Source organism: Mesoplodon bidens, assembly GCF_964165515.1.
Source record: "Mesoplodon bidens genome assembly, chromosome: 15".
NCBI classification, from domain to species: Eukaryota; Metazoa; Chordata; class Mammalia; order Artiodactyla; family Ziphiidae; genus Mesoplodon; species Mesoplodon bidens.
The window spans coordinates 37,005,798-37,028,869 of NC_138171.1; the positions used below are offsets into that span (position 1 = coordinate 37,005,798).

The window sequence follows — 23,072 nt, forward strand, 5'->3', positions numbered from 1 at the left end:
CTAGGAGTCCTCAGTTCCTCACTGCATGGACCTCTGCATGGGGCTGCTTAGTTGGCCTCACGACAGGGCAGCCGGTATACCCCAGAGCGTGTGATCCAAGAAAGAGGGAGAGAAAGCGACAGCCATGTACCCTTTATGACCTAGTCTTGGGACTTAAACAGTCACTCTTGCCACATTCTATTCATTAGAAGCAAGTCACTGAGTACAGCCTACCCTCAAGGAGAGGGGAATTAAAACTCAACCTTTTTTTTAAATATTATTTATTTTTTTGGTTGCACCATCTTAGTTGTGGCAGGCAGGCTCCTTAGTTGTGGCATGCGAACTCTTTAGTTGCAGCATGCATGTGGGATCTAGTTCCCTGACCAGGGATCGAACCTGGGCCCCCTGCATTGGGAGCACCACCAGGGAAGTCCCTAAACTCAACCTTTTAAAGGGAGGCGTTTGAAAGAACTTGTGGAGAGAGGTTTTTTTTTATTCAAACGGAAAGTCACAAAAATTATAATCATCCTCATCAGTTCACTCAGTCCCATGTAATTAATTTTTTTATCTTGATCTTTTGTTAGCACTTTTATGAATTCATCAGTTTTCCATTAGAGTTCTGAAAATGCTTATTCATTCAGTTCAGCAGTATAGTCAGTTACCAGAAACCTGTACTTGTCAGAGTCTTTTCCATGAATTCCTTGGAGATGAAACCCTTTTATAGGAACATTTTTGCAAAAGCATCAGAGTACACCCAGAACTGTCTGTAAATGATAAAAGACTTAAAAATGACCACGGTTAAAATTTGATGAAAGTTCATAATAATGCAATTAACAAGGAAATTTAGTTATTTCTGAGACATACATTTTAAAATAATAACTAGAATTATGACTTATAACATTATACCAGAATATATAAGATTTTTAGGAATTTCATGTAATGTCTGAAACGTTTATATTAACATATTTCCATACAAATAACCCAAAGAAAGTTTAGTATTAGTTTTTTAAAAAAATTTGTTTTGAATTTTATTTTATTTTTTTATACAGCATGTTCTTATTAGTCATCAGTTTTATACACATCAGTGTATACATGTCAATTCCAATCGCCGATTCATCACACCACCATCCCCACCCCCCAACGGCTTTCCCCACTTGGTGTCCATATGTTTGTTCTCGACATCTGTGTCTCAACTTCTGCCCTGCAAACCGGTTCATCTGTACCATTTTTCTAGGTTTGTGGAGAGAGTTTTTTTTTTTTTTTTTTTTGCAGTACACGGGCCTCTCACTGTTGTGGCCTCTCCCGTTGCGGAGCACAGGCTCTGGACGCGCAGGCCCAGCGGCCATGGCTCACGGGCCCAGCCGCTCCGCGGCATGTGGGATCTTCCCGGACCGGGGCATGAACCTGTGTCCCCTACATCGGCAGGCAGACTCTCAACCACTGCGCCACCAGGGAAGCCCTGTGGAGAGAGTTTTTAAACCACCACACCTAGTAAGTGATGGGGCCAGGATTCAAACCTGGGCAGTCTGGCTCTGTCTGGTCTCCTAAGGCCGGGGTAGTGATGCTGGAGAACAGTGCAGTCACTCCAGCCACACGCTGGAACGTGGTCAGTTCTAATCTGCTTCACTGAGGCTCCACTGCATTCTCCATTCAGCCCCTGCTTTGGGCTGACCATCCCTTGCTGCTGCTTGTGGCTCAGTGACTAATATATATGGGCGGAGTTCCATGGGTTGGGCATTCACACCAGTGGTCACTGGGTGGCGCTCGGTTTCCACCTTTAATAAAACCAGTCTGCTCAGGAGGTCCTTAGCCAGGAAATTGTCCCCTCTTCCCTAAGCTCACCCTGTTGGGCTCCAGTCTGCAATTCTAGGGTTGTCGGCTGGACGCTGAAATCCTAGGAAATGTTGGTCAGTAAAGACAAAACCCTGGCTTTCCTGGTGGTGCAGTGGTTGAGAGTCCGCCTGCCGATGCAGGGGACACAGGTTCGTGCCCCGGTCCGGGAAGATCCCACATGCCGCGGAGTGGCTGGGCCCGTGAGCCATGGCCGCTGAGCCTGTGCGTCTGGAGCCTGTGCTCCGCAACGGGAGAGGCCACAACAGTGAGAGGCCTGTGTACCGCAAAAAAAAAAAAGACAACACTCTCTACAGTCTATACCTGACCTCACTTTAGTGCTATGGAGCCCCCATCCTCACTTGGTAAGAAATCACAACCACAGAACAACGAAACCCAAAAACCACACACATGTAATTTGCCCGCTCGTGGCAGATTGCACAGTCGGGGGCAGCTGCAGTGGCTGATGGCTTGATGGCCACAGCATCCTTTGTTTACTGATATGGCAAGCAACATTCTTTGTCCACAGTATATACCAAGAGAAATTAAACATGTGCACACAAAACCTTGCACATGGATGTTCATAGCAGCCTTATTCATAATAGCCACAAAATGGAAACATCCAAATATTCATCAATAGATGAATGGATAAACAAAAGGTGGAGAGCCACACAGTGGAATATTATTCAGCTATGAAAAAGGATGGAGTGCTGACACTTGCTGCAACATAGATGAACTTTGAAAACGTTATGCTCAGTGAAAGAAATCAGACACAAAACGCCACATATTGTATAATTCAATTTCTATGAAATGTCCAGAATAGGTCAATCCATAGAAATTAGATTAATGGTTGCCTAGAGCTGGATGTTTGGAGGGAAATGAGGAATGAAACCCTCTAACTGGTACATGGTTTCTTTTGGGGGTGATTAAAATGTTCTGAAATTGACTGCAGTGATGGTTACACAACTGTGAATATAATACAAAACATTAATTTATATATTTTAAATAGCTGAATTGTATGGTATTTAATATGTGATATTGTATATATACATACACATTACCCTCATGCTGAATCATCCTTCCTTGCGACCATATGAAAAAAAAAAGAAATCTCGGAGTTTACAGAAAAAGATCAGCTTACTTGGTGGTGAATTGCTTTTTAAATTGTAATTGTAACATTCATCTCTATTTATATTTGCATCAGCTTTCTAGACAATTGCTTTTCAGAATGGAGTGCCTATCCACTGGACCTTTATGCAAATGGTGAGCACACAGGGACATTGATCTCTTTGGTCTCTACTCTTAGGAATTGTGCTTGGAGCTGCCGTTGAGTGTGGCAGAACCCTGACTCACCTCGCCCGCCACCCCATCCATATCCTGAGAGGAGGCTACGAGAGCTTCTCGGCCATGTACCACTTCTTCCGGACACAGAAGATCATCTGGATGCCGCAGGTAAGGCAGGGTGCTAAGCATAGGCAGGCTTGGATGGGAGCATGGCCTTCCCCTGGGGACCGAGGGGCAGGGAGCAGGGTTGGAGAAAGAGGAGAAGGAGACAGATGACATGGAAAAGATGGAAGAGATGTCATAGATGGCTTGGGAATGAACCTGGGGCAGCCAGGAGGTCCAGTCCAGTCTGATGAATTTACAATCGCCAGGTTCAGGCAAAATCCAGGGCGGTGTTTAATAGATGAGGTTGGTTCAGAGGGCAGGAATCCGGGGCAGGGTGTTCTGGATGGTGGGTCGTGGTCAAAGTCACACGGGCAGGCAGGGCCACCATGATTCGAGGCTGCCTCACCATCCTTAGCCGTCTGGCCTCACAAACCCTGGCTGGGTCCAGAGGATACAGTAAAAATGGGGAGACGGGTTGTAATAAGGTGTGGCCAAGGGATGTACCAGATGTCTGGAGCCCAGAGGAGCACTTACTTCCTGGAGCCAAACCAGAAGGGAATGGGGTGAGGGTAAGGCAAGCACTGGGTGGCAATGATAGGCAGGCAGGGACTGGTCCCTGGGGGCATTTTATAGTATCTGGTTTCTTGAAGGGTCTGAATGTACTGGAATGTGAACCTGCAGAGGTTTCATTCTTTTCAGCAATTGCCTTCAGCTGTGCTCTCATTCTTGCCGTTTGCAGCATCACGGGCAGATTCCATACCTTCTGGCCGCTTTCGGTTATGGAAAATTTCAAATTTCATTCTAGTCATATTATAAAACAGCAGGGGAAATGTGCCTATGAACTGGAATTTGATGATAGTAAGGAATTATTGTTATATATTTCTTTAGGTTGTGATGACATTATTATGGCTATGTTTTTAAAAATATGAGTCCCTATCTTTTAGAGATACATAATGAAATATTTATAATTAAAATGATATGTCTGGAATTTCCTTCAAAATAATCTGGGGAGGGTTGGGAAGTCAGGGGTATAGATGAAACAAAACGGGCCATTAGTTGATAATGCTTGTAGAAGGGTGATAGATCCAAGGTTTGTTATATTATTCTCTCTACTTTTATGTGTTTTTGAAGTAATTTTTTGAAAAGGGCATAAAAACAGTCCAGTACAATCTAGGCTAGTTTAACATTCCAATCTCATCTCAAATCTCCTCTCTTCTCATCTTCCAGAGCTGGGCAGCCTTCCATTTGCTGGGGGCTGAGGGCTGGGAGTGGGGAGGGGTGTGGGATAGCTTTATGGACATCTCCTTACGTCCCCTCTTCTGGGTCTGGTCCCTTTGGTGCTGGGGGTCCAGTGTGGGCCCTGTCTTGGGTGACTAGCTGTTTGTCAGTGGTGGGGAAGTGCCTCCTCCTTCTGCCCCAGCCGGGTTCTGTGTGCTGCTACTGGCCTTTGTTGCTGGTTTTCTTGGGGCTGTGTTCAGGGGGCCCCGTCTGTTACTGAGCATCCTTCAGAGAGAGCCAGCTGAGAATTCCTGACAGGAGTACCCCCAATGCCCTTCCCTTCCCTTGGTAGCTCATGACCTCCCACCATGTCCATATTCTTTCAGCTGAATCCCAGAATGAGCCACAGGGGAGTGTGACAGTAGGGAAGGAGGCCCCTTCTTGCCTTGCTGGCTTGGCTGCTCCAGTCAGCCTGTGTGAAAAGGTAGGGACCTGTGTCTGGGGTCATACCTGTTCCCAAATGCAGGGTATATATGTCAAGTTCTCCAAAGGGCTTCTTCTCCTTCTTCCACTGAGCTATGATGTTCAGCTCAACAGGTGTACAGCCAGCCTCCCCGTCCTGCCAGGCACTCCTCCTCGCTCCTGGATGAGCACCCTTATTGGCTTGGCAGTGATGGGAGGGAGTCTTTCTGATCTGCAGACATCACATGCTGATACCTCACTTTCTTTGTTTTTCTTTTAAAGCTTTAGGAAGGTGGAATTGGCATAGGATGAACTACACCTATTTAAAATGTACAGTTTGGTCAGTTTTGACGTGTATACACCTGAGACTTGTCCTTGCCCCCAGTCTTCTTAAGTAGATTGGGAAGAGGGGTAGGGTGGTGGCTGGTGGTTATCTAGCAGGGCCTGGATGGGTGAGTTTTACTCTGCTTGTTTGTGGCCCTCTTTAGAATGTACGTTCCAAGTATTTGCCACTCCCTACTTTGGGACCTTTGTTATTAATTCAGGGGCAGGAGTGAAAGCCCCACTCCCTTCCTGTTACGTGTTCTGACACAGTGTAAAGCAGGAGTGTCCCTACTGCTCCCCAAGGAACTCCTGCGAGAGGAGATGGAGGCACAGAATTTGGGCTCTGAGACTGCCCCTCTCCTTTAGACACAGTGAGTTCTAATTTCCCGTTTTATATGTGGCACCCCTTAAATAAGATTTCACTTTGAGCAAAGGGGTTCTGTGGCTAGGGCACGTGTGAAGACAACACTAGAGAGAGATGCTGGTGAGCCACCGAGTGGTTTTAAGTCCGGGGAGGGGCACCTGGTTAGATTGCCCTTTAGAAGGATCAACTCTGATCGCAGAGCAGAGCCCAGACCAATGCGGGCAGAGTGGGTCTGGGGAGACCTGCTAGGAGGCAGGGATGAAGAGGAGAGGACAGATTCAAGAAATACTTAGGAAACGGCTTTGATTAGACATGGGGCGGGGGGCATGGGAGAGGGAGGAGTCTAGAATAATGCCACAGTTCAGGTGTGGGTGACAGGTGGCCAGTGGTGTGGCTCATTGAGAAGGGGACACAGGAGGAGGCGGTGGCAGTGTCGGGGGAAAGCAGTGGGCTCGGTTTGGGCATGTTCATTTGTGACACCAGTTTCTTTTACATTTGTCGATGTGGTTGTCAAAATCGTGTCCTCTAGAATTAACAGCAAAGCATGTTTTATCCGTCCCACGCCCTCTCCCCCACAGCCGTTACAACCACAGGAAAGGAAGCTGGTTCGAAAGCATCAGGAAGAGTTGACAGATTTGTGGTGGGTATTGTGTAAGATTTTCCGAATGAAACCACGAGGATTTCATTTGGCCCCTGGCAAGCTGAGCGTCCTGGGCGGGGTCACCCTGAACCCTGGGCAGTGCTTTGGGTCACATCTGCAAGTAGTGGGCCTGCCTGCATGTAGAAGGGCCGTGTGTCTCACAAACTTGAGGTTTGGCTCAGCGTGGTGTCTGCTCATTGATAAAGGCTTTTGAGGCTAACAGTTTGGGAGGAATGTGGGCTTGTGGTAGGTTCACGGTGAGGGGACATGTGCTGAAGCCAGAAGGCTCTGAAAGGCTCAAGTGGACAGCAAAATAGCTTGAGGTACTTTAGGTGTTGGTTCTGAGTCAGACTTGGAGCCAGAGGCATTTTAGAGCTGGTTTGACCTTTGAAATTATATAGGTTAGTATTTCCCATGGAAAACTGATGGGAACAAAGGGGTCTCTAAACAGATCATATTAGAAACATCAGTTCATACAATGTTAGTGGATTTCTTTTTTTTTTCTTTTGGGGTTATGCATAGGTTTTATTTTACTAAATGTAACAGGTAAGTTTTCAATCCATGACAACAACAAATATGTAGCCACTGTTTTATTACAGACATCTGAACTGTAATAGGTAACCCAAGAAACCGTTAGGGGAATTTTCATTAGTTCTCAGTTTCCTGGAGGCATGCTTTGAGAACAGTCTTAGACTGGCATGCTTTTCTGGCTGTTTTCCAACTTGTTTATAAGATTAGTCTTATTATTTGATGATAATTGTTTCTAAACACCTGATTGGTGCTCTAATAATCTTTCCTTGGAAACGATCAAATTTTGTAATTTTCCCTCTGGCTTTGATATATAATTGACATATAACATCGTGTAAATTTAAGGTTTACAACAAGATGACTTGATACACATATATGCAGAATGATTACCATAAGATTAACACATCCGTCACCTCACATAATTACCATTTTTTGTGTGTGAGATGAGAACATTTAAGATGTACTTTCTTAGCAACTTTCAAGTACATAATACTGTATTTTTTTTCATTAATTTATTTATTTAGTTTTGCTGTGTTGGGTCTTCGTTTCTGTGCGAGGGCTTTCTCTAGTTGTGGCAAGCGGGGGCCACTCTTCATCGCGGTGCGCGGGCCTCTCACTGTCGCAGCCTCTCTTGTTGCGGAGCACAGGCTCCAGACGCGCAGGCTCAGTCGTTGTGGCTCACGGGCCCAGTTGCTCCGCGGCATGTGGGATCCTCCCAGACCAGGGCTCGAACCCGTGTCCCCTGCATTAGCAGGCAGATTCTCAACCACTGCACTACCAGGGAAGCCCTGTATTTTTTTTTTTTAATAAATAAATAAATTTATTTATTTGTGGCTGTGTTGGGTTTTCGTTGCTGTGCGTGGGCTTTCTCTAGTTGAGGCAAGCGGGGGCTACTCTTTGTTGTGGTGCATGGGCTTCTCATCACAGTGGCTTCTCATGTTGCAGAGCATGGGCTCTAGGTGTGCGGGCTTCCACAGTTGTGGTTTGCGGGCTCTAGAGTGCAGGCTCAGCAGTTGTGGTGCAAGGGCTTAGTTGCTCCGCAGCGTGTGGGATCTTCCTGGACCAGGGCTCGAACCTGTGTCCCTTGCGTTGGCAGGAGGATTCTTAACCACTACACCACCAGGGAAGCCCTGCGTTGTTAACTGTAGTCACCATGCTGTACGTTAGATACCCAGAACTTATTTGCCTTATATCTGGAAGTTTATAACCGTGACCAACATCTCTCCATTTCCCTCACCCCCACAGCCCTTGACAACCATCACTCTACTCTTTGTTTCCATGAGTTTCGCTTTTTTATTTTTATTTTATTTTATTATTTTATTATTATTATTTTTGGCCACTCCGTGTGGCATGTGGAATCTTAGTTCCCTGACCAGGGATAGAACCTGTGCCCCTGAATTGAGAGTGTGGAGTCTTAACCACTGGACTGTCAGGGAAGTCCCGACTTTCACTTTTTTAGATTCTACATATGAGTGAGATCATGCAGGATTTGTTTTTTTCTGACTTATTCTCTTAGCACAATGGCCTCAAGGTCCATTCATGTTGTCACAAATGACAGGATTTCCTTCTTCTTTATGGCTGAACCATATTCCATTGTATATATATGCTATATTTTCTTTATCCATTCACCATTGATGGCCACTTAGGTCATTTCTATGTCTTTTTGAATAATGCTCAAATGATCCTGGGGCAGGGGGGCACGTGCAGATATGTCTTCAAGATGGTGATTTCATTTCCTTCAGATATATACCAAAAGTTGGATTGCTGGATCAAAGGGTAGTTTTGTTTTTAATTTTTTAACAAAGCTTTATTTATTATTAATTAATTTACTTATTTATTTTTGTCTGTGTCGGGTCTTAGTTGTGGCACGTGGGATCTTTGTTGAGGCATGAGGAGTCTTTTCGTTGGGGTGTGGGCTGTTCGTTGCAGCACGCGGGCTTCTCTTTAGTTGTGGCGTGCAGGCTCCAGGGCTTGTGGGCTCTGTAGTTGTGGTGCGCGTGTTCCAGAGCGCATAAGCTCTGTAGTTTGTGGCACACAGGCTCTCTTGTTGAGGTGCGTGAGCTCAGTAGTTGTGGTGCTTGGGCTTAGTTGCTCCGCAGCACGTGGGATCTTAGTTCCCTGACCAGGGATCGAACCCGTGTCCCCTGCATTGGAAGGTGGATTCTTTACCACTGGACCACCAGGGAAGTCCCTGTTTTTAATTTAATTTTTATTTTATATTGGGATATAGCTGATTTACAATGCTGTGTTAGTCTCAGGTGCACAGCAAAGTGGTTCAGATATTCATATACATATATCCATTCTTTTTCAGATTCTTTTCCCATATAGGTTATTACAGAATACTGAGCAGAGTTCTCTGTGCTATTCAGTAGGTCCTTGTTGATTATCTATTTTATATATAGTAGTGTGTATATGTTAATCCCAACCTCCTAATTTATCCTTCCCCCTCTACCTTTCCCTTTTGGTAACCAGAAGTCTGTTTTCTATGTCTGTGAGTCTGTTTCCGTTTTGTAAATAAGTTCATTTGTATCACCTTTTTAGATTCCACATATAAATGATAGCATATGATATTTGTCTTTCTCTGTCTGACTTACTTCACTTAGTATGATAATCTCTATGTCCATCCATGTTGCTGCAAAGGGCATTACTTCATTCTTTTTTATGGCTGAGTAATATTCCATGTGTTATATGTACCACGTCTTCTTTATCCGTTCCTCTGTCGATGGACATTTAGGTTGCTTCCATGTTTTGGCTATTATAAATAGTGCCACAATGAACAATGGGTTAGTCTCATTCACTGTCCCAGTTTGTCTTTCTAAGCTTGTTTGCTGAGCCACATTTCAAGAGATGAAACAAAAACAACTTCTTCTCTGGGGATTATTATCATAGCAGCCTTTCTCCTTCTCCACCTCAGGAACTGGATGCTTTCCAACCATACCCTGTTGAGATAATGCCAGGCAGGATCTACCTGGGAAATTTCAGGCAAGCCTGCGACCCTAAAATTCAGAAGGATTTGAAAATCAAAGCATATGTCAACGTCTCCATGGAGACAGGGCCGTTGTAAGTAGAAAAACCATTGTTTTTTTGTTTTTTTTATATTAGTATAATTTATTTATATAAGATTCCTAGTGGCATGCATTGACAGAATTGAAAGGGCTTTTAGAAATCAGCATACACTGGAGTAGGGTCTGCATTTATTTTCATCAGCAGATTCATTACATATTCCTTTCCACCCTCACTATCTTCACTGTATTCTAAGAAAGCATCAGGTTTGTTTAATAATAACAATGTCACATTTTTTGGGCACTACCATGTGCCAAGCAGATTGCTGAATGCTTTACATAGATTAATTGACTTAATCTACACAACACCCCTATGAGGTAGGTGCTGTTTTTTTTGAGAGGGGTTCATTTATTTGCCCACATCTCCCTGATGCTAGTTCAGCCTCCTACCCCTATGATCCCATTGCTGTGGGTGAAAGATGCCACAGTAGGGCTCTGTGTGAGTTTGCCTGATTACCTGTGCTTTTCTTCCATTTAGTTTTGTAGGTGACGCCGACAAGCTTCTGCACATCCAGATAGAAGATTCCCTGGAAGCCAACATTACACCCTTTTTACGCCACCTCTGTCACTTCATTGGTAAGGAGCATTCTTTAACCAGGCAGCAACTGGTCTGTGCCCAGGGAGCAGAGGGGCTGTGGTACCTCATCCACATGCCTATTGCTGACTGCCACTCCCGGCACTCAGGAGAAAAAGGGCAGGGCCCAGCACATGCCCAGCCAGGTGTGGCCAAGCCCCGGGACAAGCCTGCCTCCAGGGTGGTCCTTGGCAATATGGGCAGCCACGCGTTTACCTTGGGAGCAGTGGGGCCAAATGAGAGCCCCAGACTGTGGATTGAGTGCCCTGTGTTCTGGCCCTGGCTGGATCGCTATGCCCTTTCACTCCTGGCCAAGCTCCAGTCTCGGCATCACTGTGCCTGTTGTGAAATGAGGGTGCTGGCCCATCCTGGGTGCATATGTTCATGAAGCCCTGCTCCGGGCTAGGCTCTGGTGACCTGCAGGTGAATCTCACTTGTCCCGGCCCTCCTATCTGGTCAGTGTGGTGGGGTAGAAGGAAGACTCCAGAGCCCTTCCATCTCTGAATTTCGTGGTCCCCAGTGTGTGGGCCCAGTGCCCCTTCTGTTCTCCTACCACACACAGCAGTGCCCACCAGCCGCTTGCCTCACTGAGAGTGGAGTTTTCAGTCATCCTAAGGAGAGCAAGATCCCTGGAGGGAGCAAGGTTGTGTCCGGTTAGAAGCCCACCCCAGGACGGCCTGCTCAGCACCAACACAGCCCCCAGCCTGAGAATGGCATTTTGGCCCAGGCATCCTTTATTTTTCTGGGAGGTTGTAACTATCACTTGCCTAGGAGCTAAGACTGAGACTTGCCCTGGGTCCCATCATGGGGTGGCAGAGCCCTGTGGCCCAAAGAAGCCCCCTCTCCAGCCCCATCTCACTGGGTGGCTCTGAGCCAACCCTTAACTTCTCTGTGCCTCAGTTTCCTTATCCATACAATGAGGCAGTTGGCCTTAATCATCTGAGTCATCCTCCAGCTCTGACAGTCTGTGATTTTGCACTTAGTATATTTATCTTCAGTTCTTGGGGGTTACCAACCAGCCTAAGATGCCAGCTTAGATTTCCTTCCCACCCCTCACTGGGTGAGATTGACAGCCCCAGGGGCGTTATTGAGTGTGGTTAGCTGACAATTGTGTGCCAGGCACTGGGCTAAGCACAGTGCAGAATCTTATCAGGTAGGTAATGTACTGTTATCACATTTTGCAGATGAGGAAACTGTGGGTTAGAGTGCCCAAGCCCAACAGCCAGTACTTACTGGTTGTGATTCACATCCAGGCTACACTGCCTCTATCAGCACCCAAGTGCCCTTGGGGTATAGTCTTTTTATCCCCACCTGGGGAGGTCAACTGGTAGCAGACCTTCCTGGGATGGAAGCCTGCATAGCCCAGAAAAGGCCTTTGCATGATAATGGTGAATGCCCAGGCGTGATTCTCTTGAACTGCCAGCTAGGTCTGAGGATCCCCATTTGCCAGGCAATGAAACAGTATCCTAGAGATGTCATGTGACTTGCCTAGACCATGGTGTGCTGGTTCTGAACCTACTCTTGGACCCACTGAGGCCAGTCATCTCACAGACCCACAAGGAAGGGGGCCACGCACAACCTCACACCTTTCCTTCCATTTGCAGAAGTTCACCTGGAGCTTGGCTCTGTCATCCTGGTCTTTTCCACCATGGGCATCAGTCGCAGCTGTGCAGCCATCTTGGCCTACCTTATGCACCAAAATGTGCAGACCCTGAAGGTATGTATTTCCTGGTCCAGGAGGTGGGGTCAGAGCTGCACCTCAGAGGAATGGGTCTCCAGCACCGACTTGGGGCCTTAATTGGGGGTGGAGGGTTTGGGAGGGAAGGGTCAGGGAGGGGAACCCCAAGTCCAGGGCTTTACCCAGCATACCACATCCAAGGGAAGGAACCCGATATCTGGGTTAGAGACCCGAGGCTGGGCACACAGGGCAGGCCCAGGGACTCAGGCTGGGCAAGACTGTGGCCAGCAGCACCATCTGTGTGTCCCCCAGTGCTGTCAGTCTGTGTACCAGTGTTTGTTCAGGGCTCTCCAAGGGAGGTGCATTTTGGCTGTTGCCATGTACCTGTTGGCCATCTGTATGTCTTCTTTGGAAAAATGTCTATTCAGAATCTTGGCCCTTTTAAAAATCAGATTTTTTTGTTTTTTTTTGCTATTGAGTTGTATGAGTTCTTTATATATTTTGGGTATTAACCCATTATCAGTTACATGATTTGCAGATATTTTCTCCCATTTCTTAGATTGCCTTTTCATTTTGTTGATGGTTTCCTTTGCTGTGCAGAAGCCTTTTAGTTTGATGTAGTCCCACTTGTTTATTTTTGCTTTTGTTTCCTTTGCTTTTGGTGTCAAATCCAAAAAGTTACCACCAGATTGATGTCAAGGAGTTTACCACCTATGTTTTCTTCTAGTAGTTTTATGATTTCAGGTCTTCCATTTGAGGCTTTAATCCATTTTGAGTTGATTTTTGTGTATGGTGTAAGATAGTGGTCCAGTTTCTTTTGTTTTTTGGCCGCACTGTGTGGCTTGTGGGATCTTAGTTCCCCAACCAGGGATTGAACCTGAGCCCCTGGCAGTGGAAGCACAGAGTCCTAACCACTGGACTGCCAGGGAATTCCCACCAGTTTCATTCTTTTGCATGTGACTGTCCAGTTTTCCCAGCACTACTTATTGAAGAGACCATTCTTTTGTCATTGCTTATTATTAGCTACTTTGTCCTAAATTAATTGACCATATATGTATGGGCTTATTTCTGGGATCTCTATTCTATTCCATTGATCTGTGTGTATATATTTTATGCCAATACCATACTGCTTTGATTACTGTAGCTTTGTAATATAGTTTGAAATCAGGAAGCATGATGCCTCTAGCTTTGTTCTTCTTCCTCAAGTTTGCTTTGGCTATTTGGGGTCTTGTTGTTCCATACAAGTTTTAGGATTGTTTATTCTATTTCTCTGAAAGATACCATTGGGATTTTGATAGGGATTGTGTTCAATCTGTAGATTGCTTTAGGTAGTATGGACATTCTAACAATATTCCTCCAATCCATGAGCATGGAGTATCTTTCTATTTATTTGTGTCTTCTTTAATTTCTTTCATCAATGTCATAGTTTTCAGTGTACAAGTCTTTCATCTCCTTGGTTAAATTTATTCCTAGGTATTTTACTCTTTTTGATGCAATTGGGATTATTTTCTTAATTTCTATTTCTGATAGTTTGTTATCAGTGTATAGAAACACAGCTGATTTTTGTATATTGATTTTGTATCCTGTAACTTTATTGAATTTGTTTATTCTAACAGTTTTTTTGTGAAGTCTTTAGGGTTTTCTATATATATGTTGTATGTAAAGAGAGACAGTTTTACTTCTTCCTTTCTGATTTGGATATCTTTTTCTTACTCTGTCTAGGACTTGAAATACTATGTTGAATAAATGTGGTGAGAGTAGGCATCCTTGTCTTGTTCCTGATCTTAGAGGAAAAGCTTCCAACTTTTCACTGTTGAGTATGATGTTAGCTGTCAGCTTGTCATATATGGCCTTTATTATGTTGAGGTACATTCCCTCTGTACACACTTAGTTGAGAATTTTTATCATAAATCGATGTTGAATATTGTCATATGCTTTTTCTGCATCTCTTGAGATGATCATATGATTTTTATCTTTCATTTTGTTAATTTGATATATGACATTGATTGTTTTGCAGATGTTGAACCATCCATACATCCCTGGAACAAATCCCACTTGACCATGGTGTGTGATCCTTTTAATGTATTGTTGAATTCAGTTTGCTAAAATTTTGTTGAGGATTGTGTATTTATGTTCATCAGTGATATTGGCCTGTAATTTTCTTTTCTTGTGGTGTCCTTGTCTGTTTTTGGTGTCAGGGTAATGCTGGCCTCATAGAATGAATTTGGGAGTGTTCCCTCCTCTTCTGTTTTTTGGAAGAGTTTGAGAAGGATTGGTATTAATTCTTGTTCAAATGTTTGGTAGAATTTGCCAGTGAAGCCATCTGGTCCTGGACTTTTGTTTTTTGGGAGGTTTTTGATTACTGATTCCATCTCTTTGCTAGTAACTGGTCTGTTCAGATTTTCTTATTTCTTCATGGCTAAGTCCTGGTAAGTTGTGCATTTCTAGGAATTTATCCATTTCTTCTAGGTTGTCTGATTTCTTACTATCTTTTGTATTTCTGTGGTATCAGTTTAATGTCTCCTTTTTCATTTCTGGTATTATTTATTTGAGTCCTCTGTCTTTTTTTCTTGGTGAATCTAGCTAAAGCTTTGTCTATTTTGTTTTACTTTTCAAAAAACTAGCTCATAGTTTCATTGATCTTTTCTATTGTCTTTTAAGTCTCTATTCATTTATTTCCCCACTGATCTTTGTTATTTCCTTCCTTCTGTTCAGTTTAGGCTTAGTTTGTTCTTTTTCTAGTTCCTTGAGGTGTAAGGTTAGGTAATTTATTTGAGATCTTTCTTATTTTTAATGTAGGCACTTATTGCTATGAACTTCCCTTTTAGAACTGCTTTTGTTGCATCTCATAAGTTTTGGTATGTTATATTTCCATTTAATCTGTCTCAAGATATTTTTTGAGTTCTTGTTTGAATTCTTCTTCGACCCATTGGTTGTTAAGTAGCATGTTCTTTACTTTTCACATACTTGTGAATTTTTCAGTTTTCTTCTTGTAATTGATTTCTAATTTCATACCATTGTCATTAGAAGAGATGCTTGATATGATTTAAAAAAATTTCTTTTGGGCTTCCCTGGTGGCGCAATGGTTGAGAGTCCGCCTGCCGATGCAGGGGACACGGGTTCGTGCCCCGGTCTGGGAGGATCCCACATGCCGCGGAGCGGTTGGGCCCGTGAGCCATGGCCTTTGGGCCTGCGCGTCCGGAGCCTGTGCTCCGCAACGGGAGAGGCCACAACAGTGAGAGGCCCGCATACAGCAAAAAAAAAAAAAAAAAAAAAAAAAATTTCTTTTGACATTTTAATTAATTAATTAATTGCTGCACTGGGTTTTTGTTGCTGTGTGTGGGCTTTCTCTAGTTATGGCAAGCAGGGGCTACTCTTCATCGTGGTGCGCAGGCTTCTCATTGTGGTGGCTTCTCTTGTTGCGGAGCACGGGCTCTAGGCGGACGGGCTTCAGTAGTTGTGTCACGCGGGCTCAGTAGTTGTGGCTTGTGGGCTCTAGAGCACAGGCTCAGTAGCTGTGGCACACGGGCTTAGTTGCTCTGTGGCATGTGGGATCTTCCCAGACCAGGGCTTGAACCCGTGTCCTCTGCATTGGCAGGTGGATTCTTAGCCACTGTGCCACCAGGGAAGTCCACTTGATATGATTTTAAACTTAAATTTATTAACACTTGTTTTGTGGTCTAATATATGGTCTGTACAGGAGAATGTTCCCTCTACACTTGAGAGAAAGTGTATTCTGCTGCTTTTGGATGGAGTGTTCTGTAAATGTCTGTTAAGTCCATGTGTAGTTTAAGTCCAGTGTTTCCTTACAGATTTTCTTTCTGAATGACCTATCCATTGATGAAAGTGGGGTATTAAAGCCCACTATTATTATATTGCTGTCTACTTCTCCCTTTAGGACTATTAATATTTGCTTTGTATATTTAGATGCTCCTATATTGGGTACATAAATATTTATAAGTGTTATATTCTCTTGTTGGATTGACCCCTTTATAGTGACCTACTTTTGTGTCTACTACAGTCTTTGTCTTAAAGTCTATTTTTGTCTGAATAAATATAGCTAACCTAGCTTTCTTTTGGTTTCCATTTGCATAGAATATCTTCTCCCATCCTTTCACTTTCAGTCTGTGTGTGTCTGTACATCTGAAGTTATTAAACCACCACTTTTACATTAGATTATTTTGAACTTTACTATATATTTACCTTTACCAGTGAGATTTATAGTTTCATATGTTTTCCTGTTACTAATTACTGCCCTTTTATTTCAGCTTAAAGAAGTCCCTTTAACATTTCTTGCAAGGCCTAGTAGTGATGAACTCCTTCAGCTTTTGCTTGTCTGGAAAACTCTCTATCTCTCCTTCAATTTTGAAGGAGGACAACTTTGCCAGGTGTAAAGCAATTTTTGGTTGGCAATTTTTTTCTTTCAGTCCTTTGAATATATTATGCCACTCCCTCCTGACCTGCAAAGTTTCTGCTGAGAAATCTGCTGACAGTCATATGGGGGTTCCCAAGTTGTTTTTCTCTTGTTGCTTTTAAGAGTCTTTCCTTGTCTTTAAGTTTGACAATTTAAGTATAATGTCTTGGTGTGGGTTTCTCTGGGTTCATCTTGTTTGGATTCACTGGACTTCCTGAATCTGGAAGTTTGTTTCCTTCCCCAGGATAAGGAGGCTTTCAGCCATTATTTATTCAAATAAGTTTTCTGTCCCTTCCTCTTTCTCTTCTCCTCTGGGATCTCTATAATGTGAATATTGGTCCTTTTGATGTCCCTTAAGTCCCTTAATCTATCTTCACTGATTTTTTAAATTTAATTTTAAACTTTTATATTGGAGTATAGTTGATTAACAACGTTGTGTTAGTTTCAGGTGTACAGCAGTGATTCAGTTATACATGTATATTTTCTTTTTCAATATCTTCACTGTTTTTAATTATTCTTTCCTTTTGCTGCTCTGAATGGATGAGTTCTACTGTCTTTGAGTTTGCTGACCCTTTCTTCTGCTTCATCTAGTCTGCTGTTGAATCCTTCTATTGTATTTTTCAGTTCAGTTATTGCATGCTCTGAGACTTCTATTTTGTACTTTCTTATATTTTCTATCTCTTAGTTGAGATTCTCAATTTGTTCAGGCATTCTTCTGACCTTGGTGAGCATCTTTATGACTCTTATTTTGAACTTTTGTCAGGTAAATCACTTATCTCCATTTCATTAAAGTGTTCTTGTGAGGGTTTCTCTTTTTGTTTCATTTGGAACATATTCCTATGTTTCTTCATTTTCCTTAACCCTCTGTGTTGGTTTCTATGCATTAGATAAAACAGCTACCTCTCCTAGTGTTGAAGGAATGGTCTCATGTAAGAGATGAACCATATTGTCCAACCCTTCCCTATCTCTTTGTTATCTCTCACACCTTTGTGATTGTTCAAGCAGCCTACTTTGTTCTTAGTGGTTCCCAGTAGTTGAGGGTGTGCCAAGACTTGTCAGCCTTCCAAAGGGAAGGATCTCAGTCTGCACCTAGATTCAGGCTGATTGGAAGCCAGACCCTCAGGCAGCAACTTTTAAAGTACACAAATATATCTCTTTCAGGGGAAGAATGGAAAAAGGGTGTTTTCTGTATGCTTTCTTTGCACTTAGCCCTGGGCTGTCCAGTTAAGAGCTGTTTGTTTACTACTGTCCTGTTAAACCCATGAACACAAGCCCCACTGGCCACTTGCTTTCAATTCTTTTGGGTATAGACCCAGAATGGAATTTCTAGATCATATGGTAATTCTGTTTTTACTTTGTTGAGGAACCACTGTTTTCCATAGCAGCTGCACCATTTTACATTCCCATACATAGTACCATAAGGTTCCAAATTCTCCATTTCCTCACCAACACTTATTATTTTCTTTTTTTTAATAATAGCCATCCTAATGGGTGTGAGGTTGTATCTCGTAGTTTTTTTCTCTTTTTTATTGCATTAAAACATACATAACATAAAATTTACTGTCTTAACCATTTTTTGAAATAATTTTTAAAAAATAAATTTATTTATTTTTTTGGCTGCATTGGGTCTTTGTTGCTGTGCATGCGGGCTTTCTCTAGTTGTGGTGAGCGGGGGCTACTCTTTGTTGCAGTGTGTGGGCTTCTCATTGCGGTGACTTCTCTTGTTGTGGAGCACAGGCTCTAGGCATGTGGTCTTCAGTAGTTGTGGCACAAGGGCTCTGTAGCTGTGGCTCGCGGGCTCTAGAGCGCAGGCTCAGTAGTTGTGGTGCACGGGCTTAGTTGCTCTGCGGCATGTGGGATCTTCCTGGACCAGGGCTCGAACCCTGGTCCCCTGCATTGGCAGACAGATTCTTAACCACTGCACTACCAGGGAAGCCCCTGTCTTAACCATTTTTAAGAATATAATTCAGTAGTGTTAAATATATTCATAATGTGCAGCCATCACCACCACCTAGCCCCATAACTCTTTTCATCTTGTAAAACTGAAACTCTATATTTATTAAACAATAACTCCTTATTCTCCCCTCCCCCTAGCCATGGTAACCACCATTCTTCTTTCTGTCTTTATAATTTTGACTACACTAAGTGCATCATATAAGTGGAATCATAAAGTATTTGTTTTTTCATGAATGGCTTATTACACTTAGCATAATGTCCTCAAGGTTTAACCATGTTGTAGCATATGTCAAAATTTCCTTCCTTTTTAAGGCTAATAATATTCCCTTGTATGTATATACCACATTTTGCTTATCCATTTATTCATTGATGGACACTTGATTGCTTCCACGTTTTAGCCATTATGAATAATGCTGCTGTGAACATGGTTGTGCAAATATCTCTTTGAGACCCTGCCTTCAACTCTTTTGGGTATATACCCAGTAGACGAATTACTGGGTCATATGGTAATTCTAATTTTAATTTTTTGGGGGGATCTCCATACTGTTTTCCACAGTGGCTGTACCATTTAATACATTCCATCAACAGTGCACAAGGGTTCTAATTTCTCCACATCCTTGCCAACAGTTGTTTTCTTCCTTCCTTCCTTCCTTCCTTTCCTTTTATAGTACCATCGTAATCAGTTTGAGGAAGTATAGCATTGTAGTTTTTTTGTTTGTTTGTTTTTTGTTTTCCCTGGTGGTACGCGGGCCTTTCACTGTTGTGGCCTCTCCCATTGCGGAGCACAGGCTCCGGACGCTCAGGCTCAGCGGCCATGGCTCACGGGCCTAGCCGCTCTGCGGCATGTGGTATCTTCCCGGACTGGGGCACGAACCCACGTCCCCTGCATCGGCAGGAGGACTCTCAACCACTTGCGCCACCAGGGAAGCCCCAGCATTGTAGTTTTGATTTGCATTTCCCTAATGATTAGTGATGTTGAGCATCTTTTTGCGTGCTTATTGGCCATTCATATACCTTCTTAGGAGAAATGTCTATTCAAAGTCCTTTGCCCATTTATTAGTTGGGTTGTTTGTTTTTTGTTGTTGAGTTTTAGAAGTTCCTTATATATTCCTCATATTAACACTTTCTGCATTGAATAGTTTTGGCACCCTTGTTGGAATCACTTTACTATATATGTGAGCATTTATTTCTGGGCTGTCTATTCTATTCCACTGGTCTTAAATGTCTATCTTTATGCCAGTACCACATTCTTTTATCATAGTTTTGTAATAACTTAAAAGCTTTGAAATAGGTTGAAATATAAAACAGGTATATGATTTGCAAATGTTTCCTTCTATTCTGTGTCTTGCCTTTTCACTCTGTTGATTGTGTCTTTTGATGCATAGAAGGTTTTTTTTTTGATGTACAGAAGTTTTTTATTTTGATATAAACCAATCTATTTTTTCTTTTATTGCCTGTGCTTTTGGTGTCACATCCAAGAAATAATTGCCAAATCCAATATCATGAAGCTTTCCCCCTATGTTTTCTTTCAAGGGTTTTACAATTTTAGCTCTTACTTTATGTCTTCCATCATTTTGAGTTAATTTTTGTACATGGTGTAAGGTTACACTAGTTTCATTCTTTTGCATGTGGATACCCAGTATTCCTGACATCATTTGTTGAAAAGACTCTCCTTTCTCCATTGAATAATTTTGGCACCATTGTTGAAATCATTTTACTGTATATGTGAGCATTTATTTCTGGGCTGTCTATTCTATTCCACTGGTCTAAATGTCCGTCTTTATGCCAGTACCATATTCTTTTATCATAGTTTTGTTATAACTTAAAAGGTTTTGAAATAACGAAGTGTGAGACCCCCAACTTTGTCTCTCTTTTTTTCACAATTGTTTTGGCTATTCCAGGGTTCCTTGAGATTCAATATGAATTTTAGGATGGATTTTTCTATTTCTGCAAAAAACGCTGTTGGGATTTTGATAGAGATTGCATTAAGTCTTTAGATCACTTTGGGTAGTATTTGCATCTTAACAATATTAAATCTTCTATTCCATGTACCTGGGATGTCTTTCCATTTATTTTAGTCTTCTTTAATTTCTTTCAGCAACATTTTGCATTTTTCAGGGTACAAGTCTTTTACCTCCTTGGTTAAGTTTATTCCTAAGTATTTTATTCTTTTGATGCTAGTGTAAATGAAATTTTCTTAATTTTCTTTTTGGATTGTTCATTGTTAGTTAGATACACAACTGATTTTGTATCCTGCAACTTTGTTACATTCATTTATTCTAACAGTTTTTTTGTGTTTAATCTTTAAGGTTTTCAACATACAAGATCATTAAGTTAATATCATCTGCAAACAGAAATAATTTTACTTCTTCCTTTCCAATTTGGATGCCTTTTCTTTTTTTCCTAATTGCTCTGTCTAGGACTTCCAGTACAGTGTTGAATAGAAGTGGTGGAAGTGGGCGTCCTTGCCTTGTTCCTGATCTCAGAGGAAAAGCTTTCAGTCTTTCACCATTATGATGTCACCTGTTTACTTTTCATGTATGACCTTTAGTATGTTAAGATAGTTTCCTTCTATTCCATAGTTTGTTGAGGAACTGCTTTTGCCTTTTCCTTTTTTCTCTATCCTCAATCCAGATGGAGACCAGCTGGTCACCTACCTTCATGTAATAACCTTTCCTGCATTTTGGGGTGGGCACCTAAAAGAAGGCAGCTTCAGTTTTTCTTCTTCAGAGAATTTGCCGAAGTTCTCTTCCCCTTTCCATTCATTTATCCACTTACAATGCAAATCTTTGTTGAGGCAGCACTGAGTGCCAGGCATGGGCATAGTGCTTTCCTGTCCACAGGAGGTTTCACATATGTTTTCTCAACCTTCACAGGAGCCATCTGACATAAGAATGATTTCTGTCTCTATATTCAGAATGCAGAAGGGCTTGCCCCAGCCAGAGCCAGCTCCTACAACTCCTTGACCTAATCTATTAACCCCAAGCTGCTGCTGTTTCTTTGTCCTGCCCTTAAGCTATGTTGCTGACCCCTGGGCAAGTGCCTCCTGTCCCTCCTGTCCCTCTTGAGCTGGCTGTGATCAAGGTGGTAAGGGCCCAGGTCCAATCCTGAAGTCTGCTGTTCTCTCCTTGGGTTCACAGAGGTCCTGGGCCTACGTCAAGAAGTGTAAAACCAACATGCGTCCAAATCGGGCTTTGGTGGCTCAGCTGTCAGAGTGGGAGAAGGTTGTCCTTGGAGACATCGTCACAGACATCTTGGATCCACTCTACTGATTTTCTCTGTGGCCCAGCTGTGGGTCCAGAAGAACCTGCCTTGGGAGCTTTTTGTGGGTAGTGGGCCAGGGTGTGTAAGCAGGAATGAGAGGCCTTTGCTGCCTGGAGCCTCGTGTCAGCCTCCTGCAGTGGTTCTTCCCAGGTTCCTCATTTGTGCCAGCACAGGAGGTGCTCAGACTCAGCGAGAACCCCCATCCCTGGGGCATCCTGGACCCACCCCCACTGCACTCCTGAGGCTGCTTCTGGAGGAGCATCTCGCTGCCAGAGCAGCTGCCCCTCATGTCCCCCATAACGTGGACCCTTTGGAGGCTGCCTGGTGGGAGCTCCAAGGGTTCCTCCAGCCTTGTGTTGCTCCACAGGGGATGTCACAGTGCCCACCTGTGGGCGGAGATCCCCCAGCCCCAGAGATGCCAAGCTCAGCCTTGGCTCAGGCCGCAGGCTACACAGCTTTGAGAGGCTTCTGGCACAAGGGCATACCCTTGCCTCATCCCCAGTTTCAGCACTCCCTACTGCTCCATCACCTGTACAGATGTCCTTTCCTTGCTCCTCACTCATTTTTGCCTGGCTGTGTTCACCGAGACTCTCACCCTCCCATCCCTCACAACCAGGTTTCTAGAAATTCCTCAGGTCTCAAAAGGAATTTTCCTCTGACTGCGCTTCTGAGTGCTGGCAGCGCCCACAGAATGAGCTTGGAGTCAGGAGACAAGGGGACTGATGGAGAATTTAACACGTCGGTCCATGTTCATCCAGCAAACATTTCCTGACACCTGGGCAGGGCTAAGGACATACAGGTGAACGCCATGTTGCCTCCTAGGACTCTGCAGAGGGTTAGAGTAGCACTCCCCCGTGCCCCAACAGGAGCCCACGCCCTCAAAGAGTGGGGTTTTGCCAGAGGGGTAAGGGCTTTTCAGGCAGTGCGGCCTCTAGTCGGGACTTGAACTGGAACAGAGCCTGGGATGGCTGCAGAGCGATGGCTTAGGGACCTCCTGGCAGGAAGGGCAGAGCCATTGGAAAGTGTTCAGCAGGGACATGGTGGGGATTCGCCTTGTGTTCTAGTCAGGGCAGTCTGGTGGCGGTGGGAAGGGACACTGGCGGTGAACTTGGAGACAGGGAGACAGTAAAGCGACCCTTGTAAAAATCCAAGCGAGATAAGAGGCTCGGAATTCCCTCCCTGCCAAAGAGCAGCTTCCCAAGGGGGAAAGTGAGGCAGGTGGCACCTCCCTGGGCCTTGGTTTACTCCCTGCCTGACAGGCAAGGACACTGCTGGCTGCACCACACAGTTGGCGCCAGCGGGAATGCCCCAGTTGGGGGCTGCCACCACCCTCCGAGCTGGGAGCAGCCGGGCGTAAGGCCCTCGGAGCACGTGGCCCCGCCCCCGCCCC

General features: G+C 43.8%; 1 protein-coding gene across 2 annotated transcripts in view; it reads left to right on the forward strand.

Annotated features, from left to right (window-relative positions):
- Positions 1 to 22,986, forward strand: part of STYXL1 (serine/threonine/tyrosine interacting like 1) — a 54,713-nt gene extending 31,727 nt beyond the window's left edge. For both annotated transcript variants that reach the window (XM_081257590.1, XM_081257591.1), the window contains 5 exons: positions 3,116 to 3,261; positions 9,649 to 9,794; positions 10,275 to 10,372; positions 11,975 to 12,087; positions 21,559 to 22,986. In XM_081257590.1, the coding sequence (XP_081113716.1) occupies positions 3,116 to 3,261; positions 9,649 to 9,794; positions 10,275 to 10,372; positions 11,975 to 12,087; positions 21,559 to 21,690 (635 nt within the window). In that variant the 3' untranslated portion in view covers positions 21,691 to 22,986. The remainder of the gene's footprint in view (positions 1 to 3,115; positions 3,262 to 9,648; positions 9,795 to 10,274; positions 10,373 to 11,974; positions 12,088 to 21,558) is intronic.
- Positions 22,987 to 23,072: the final 86 nt, after the last annotated feature.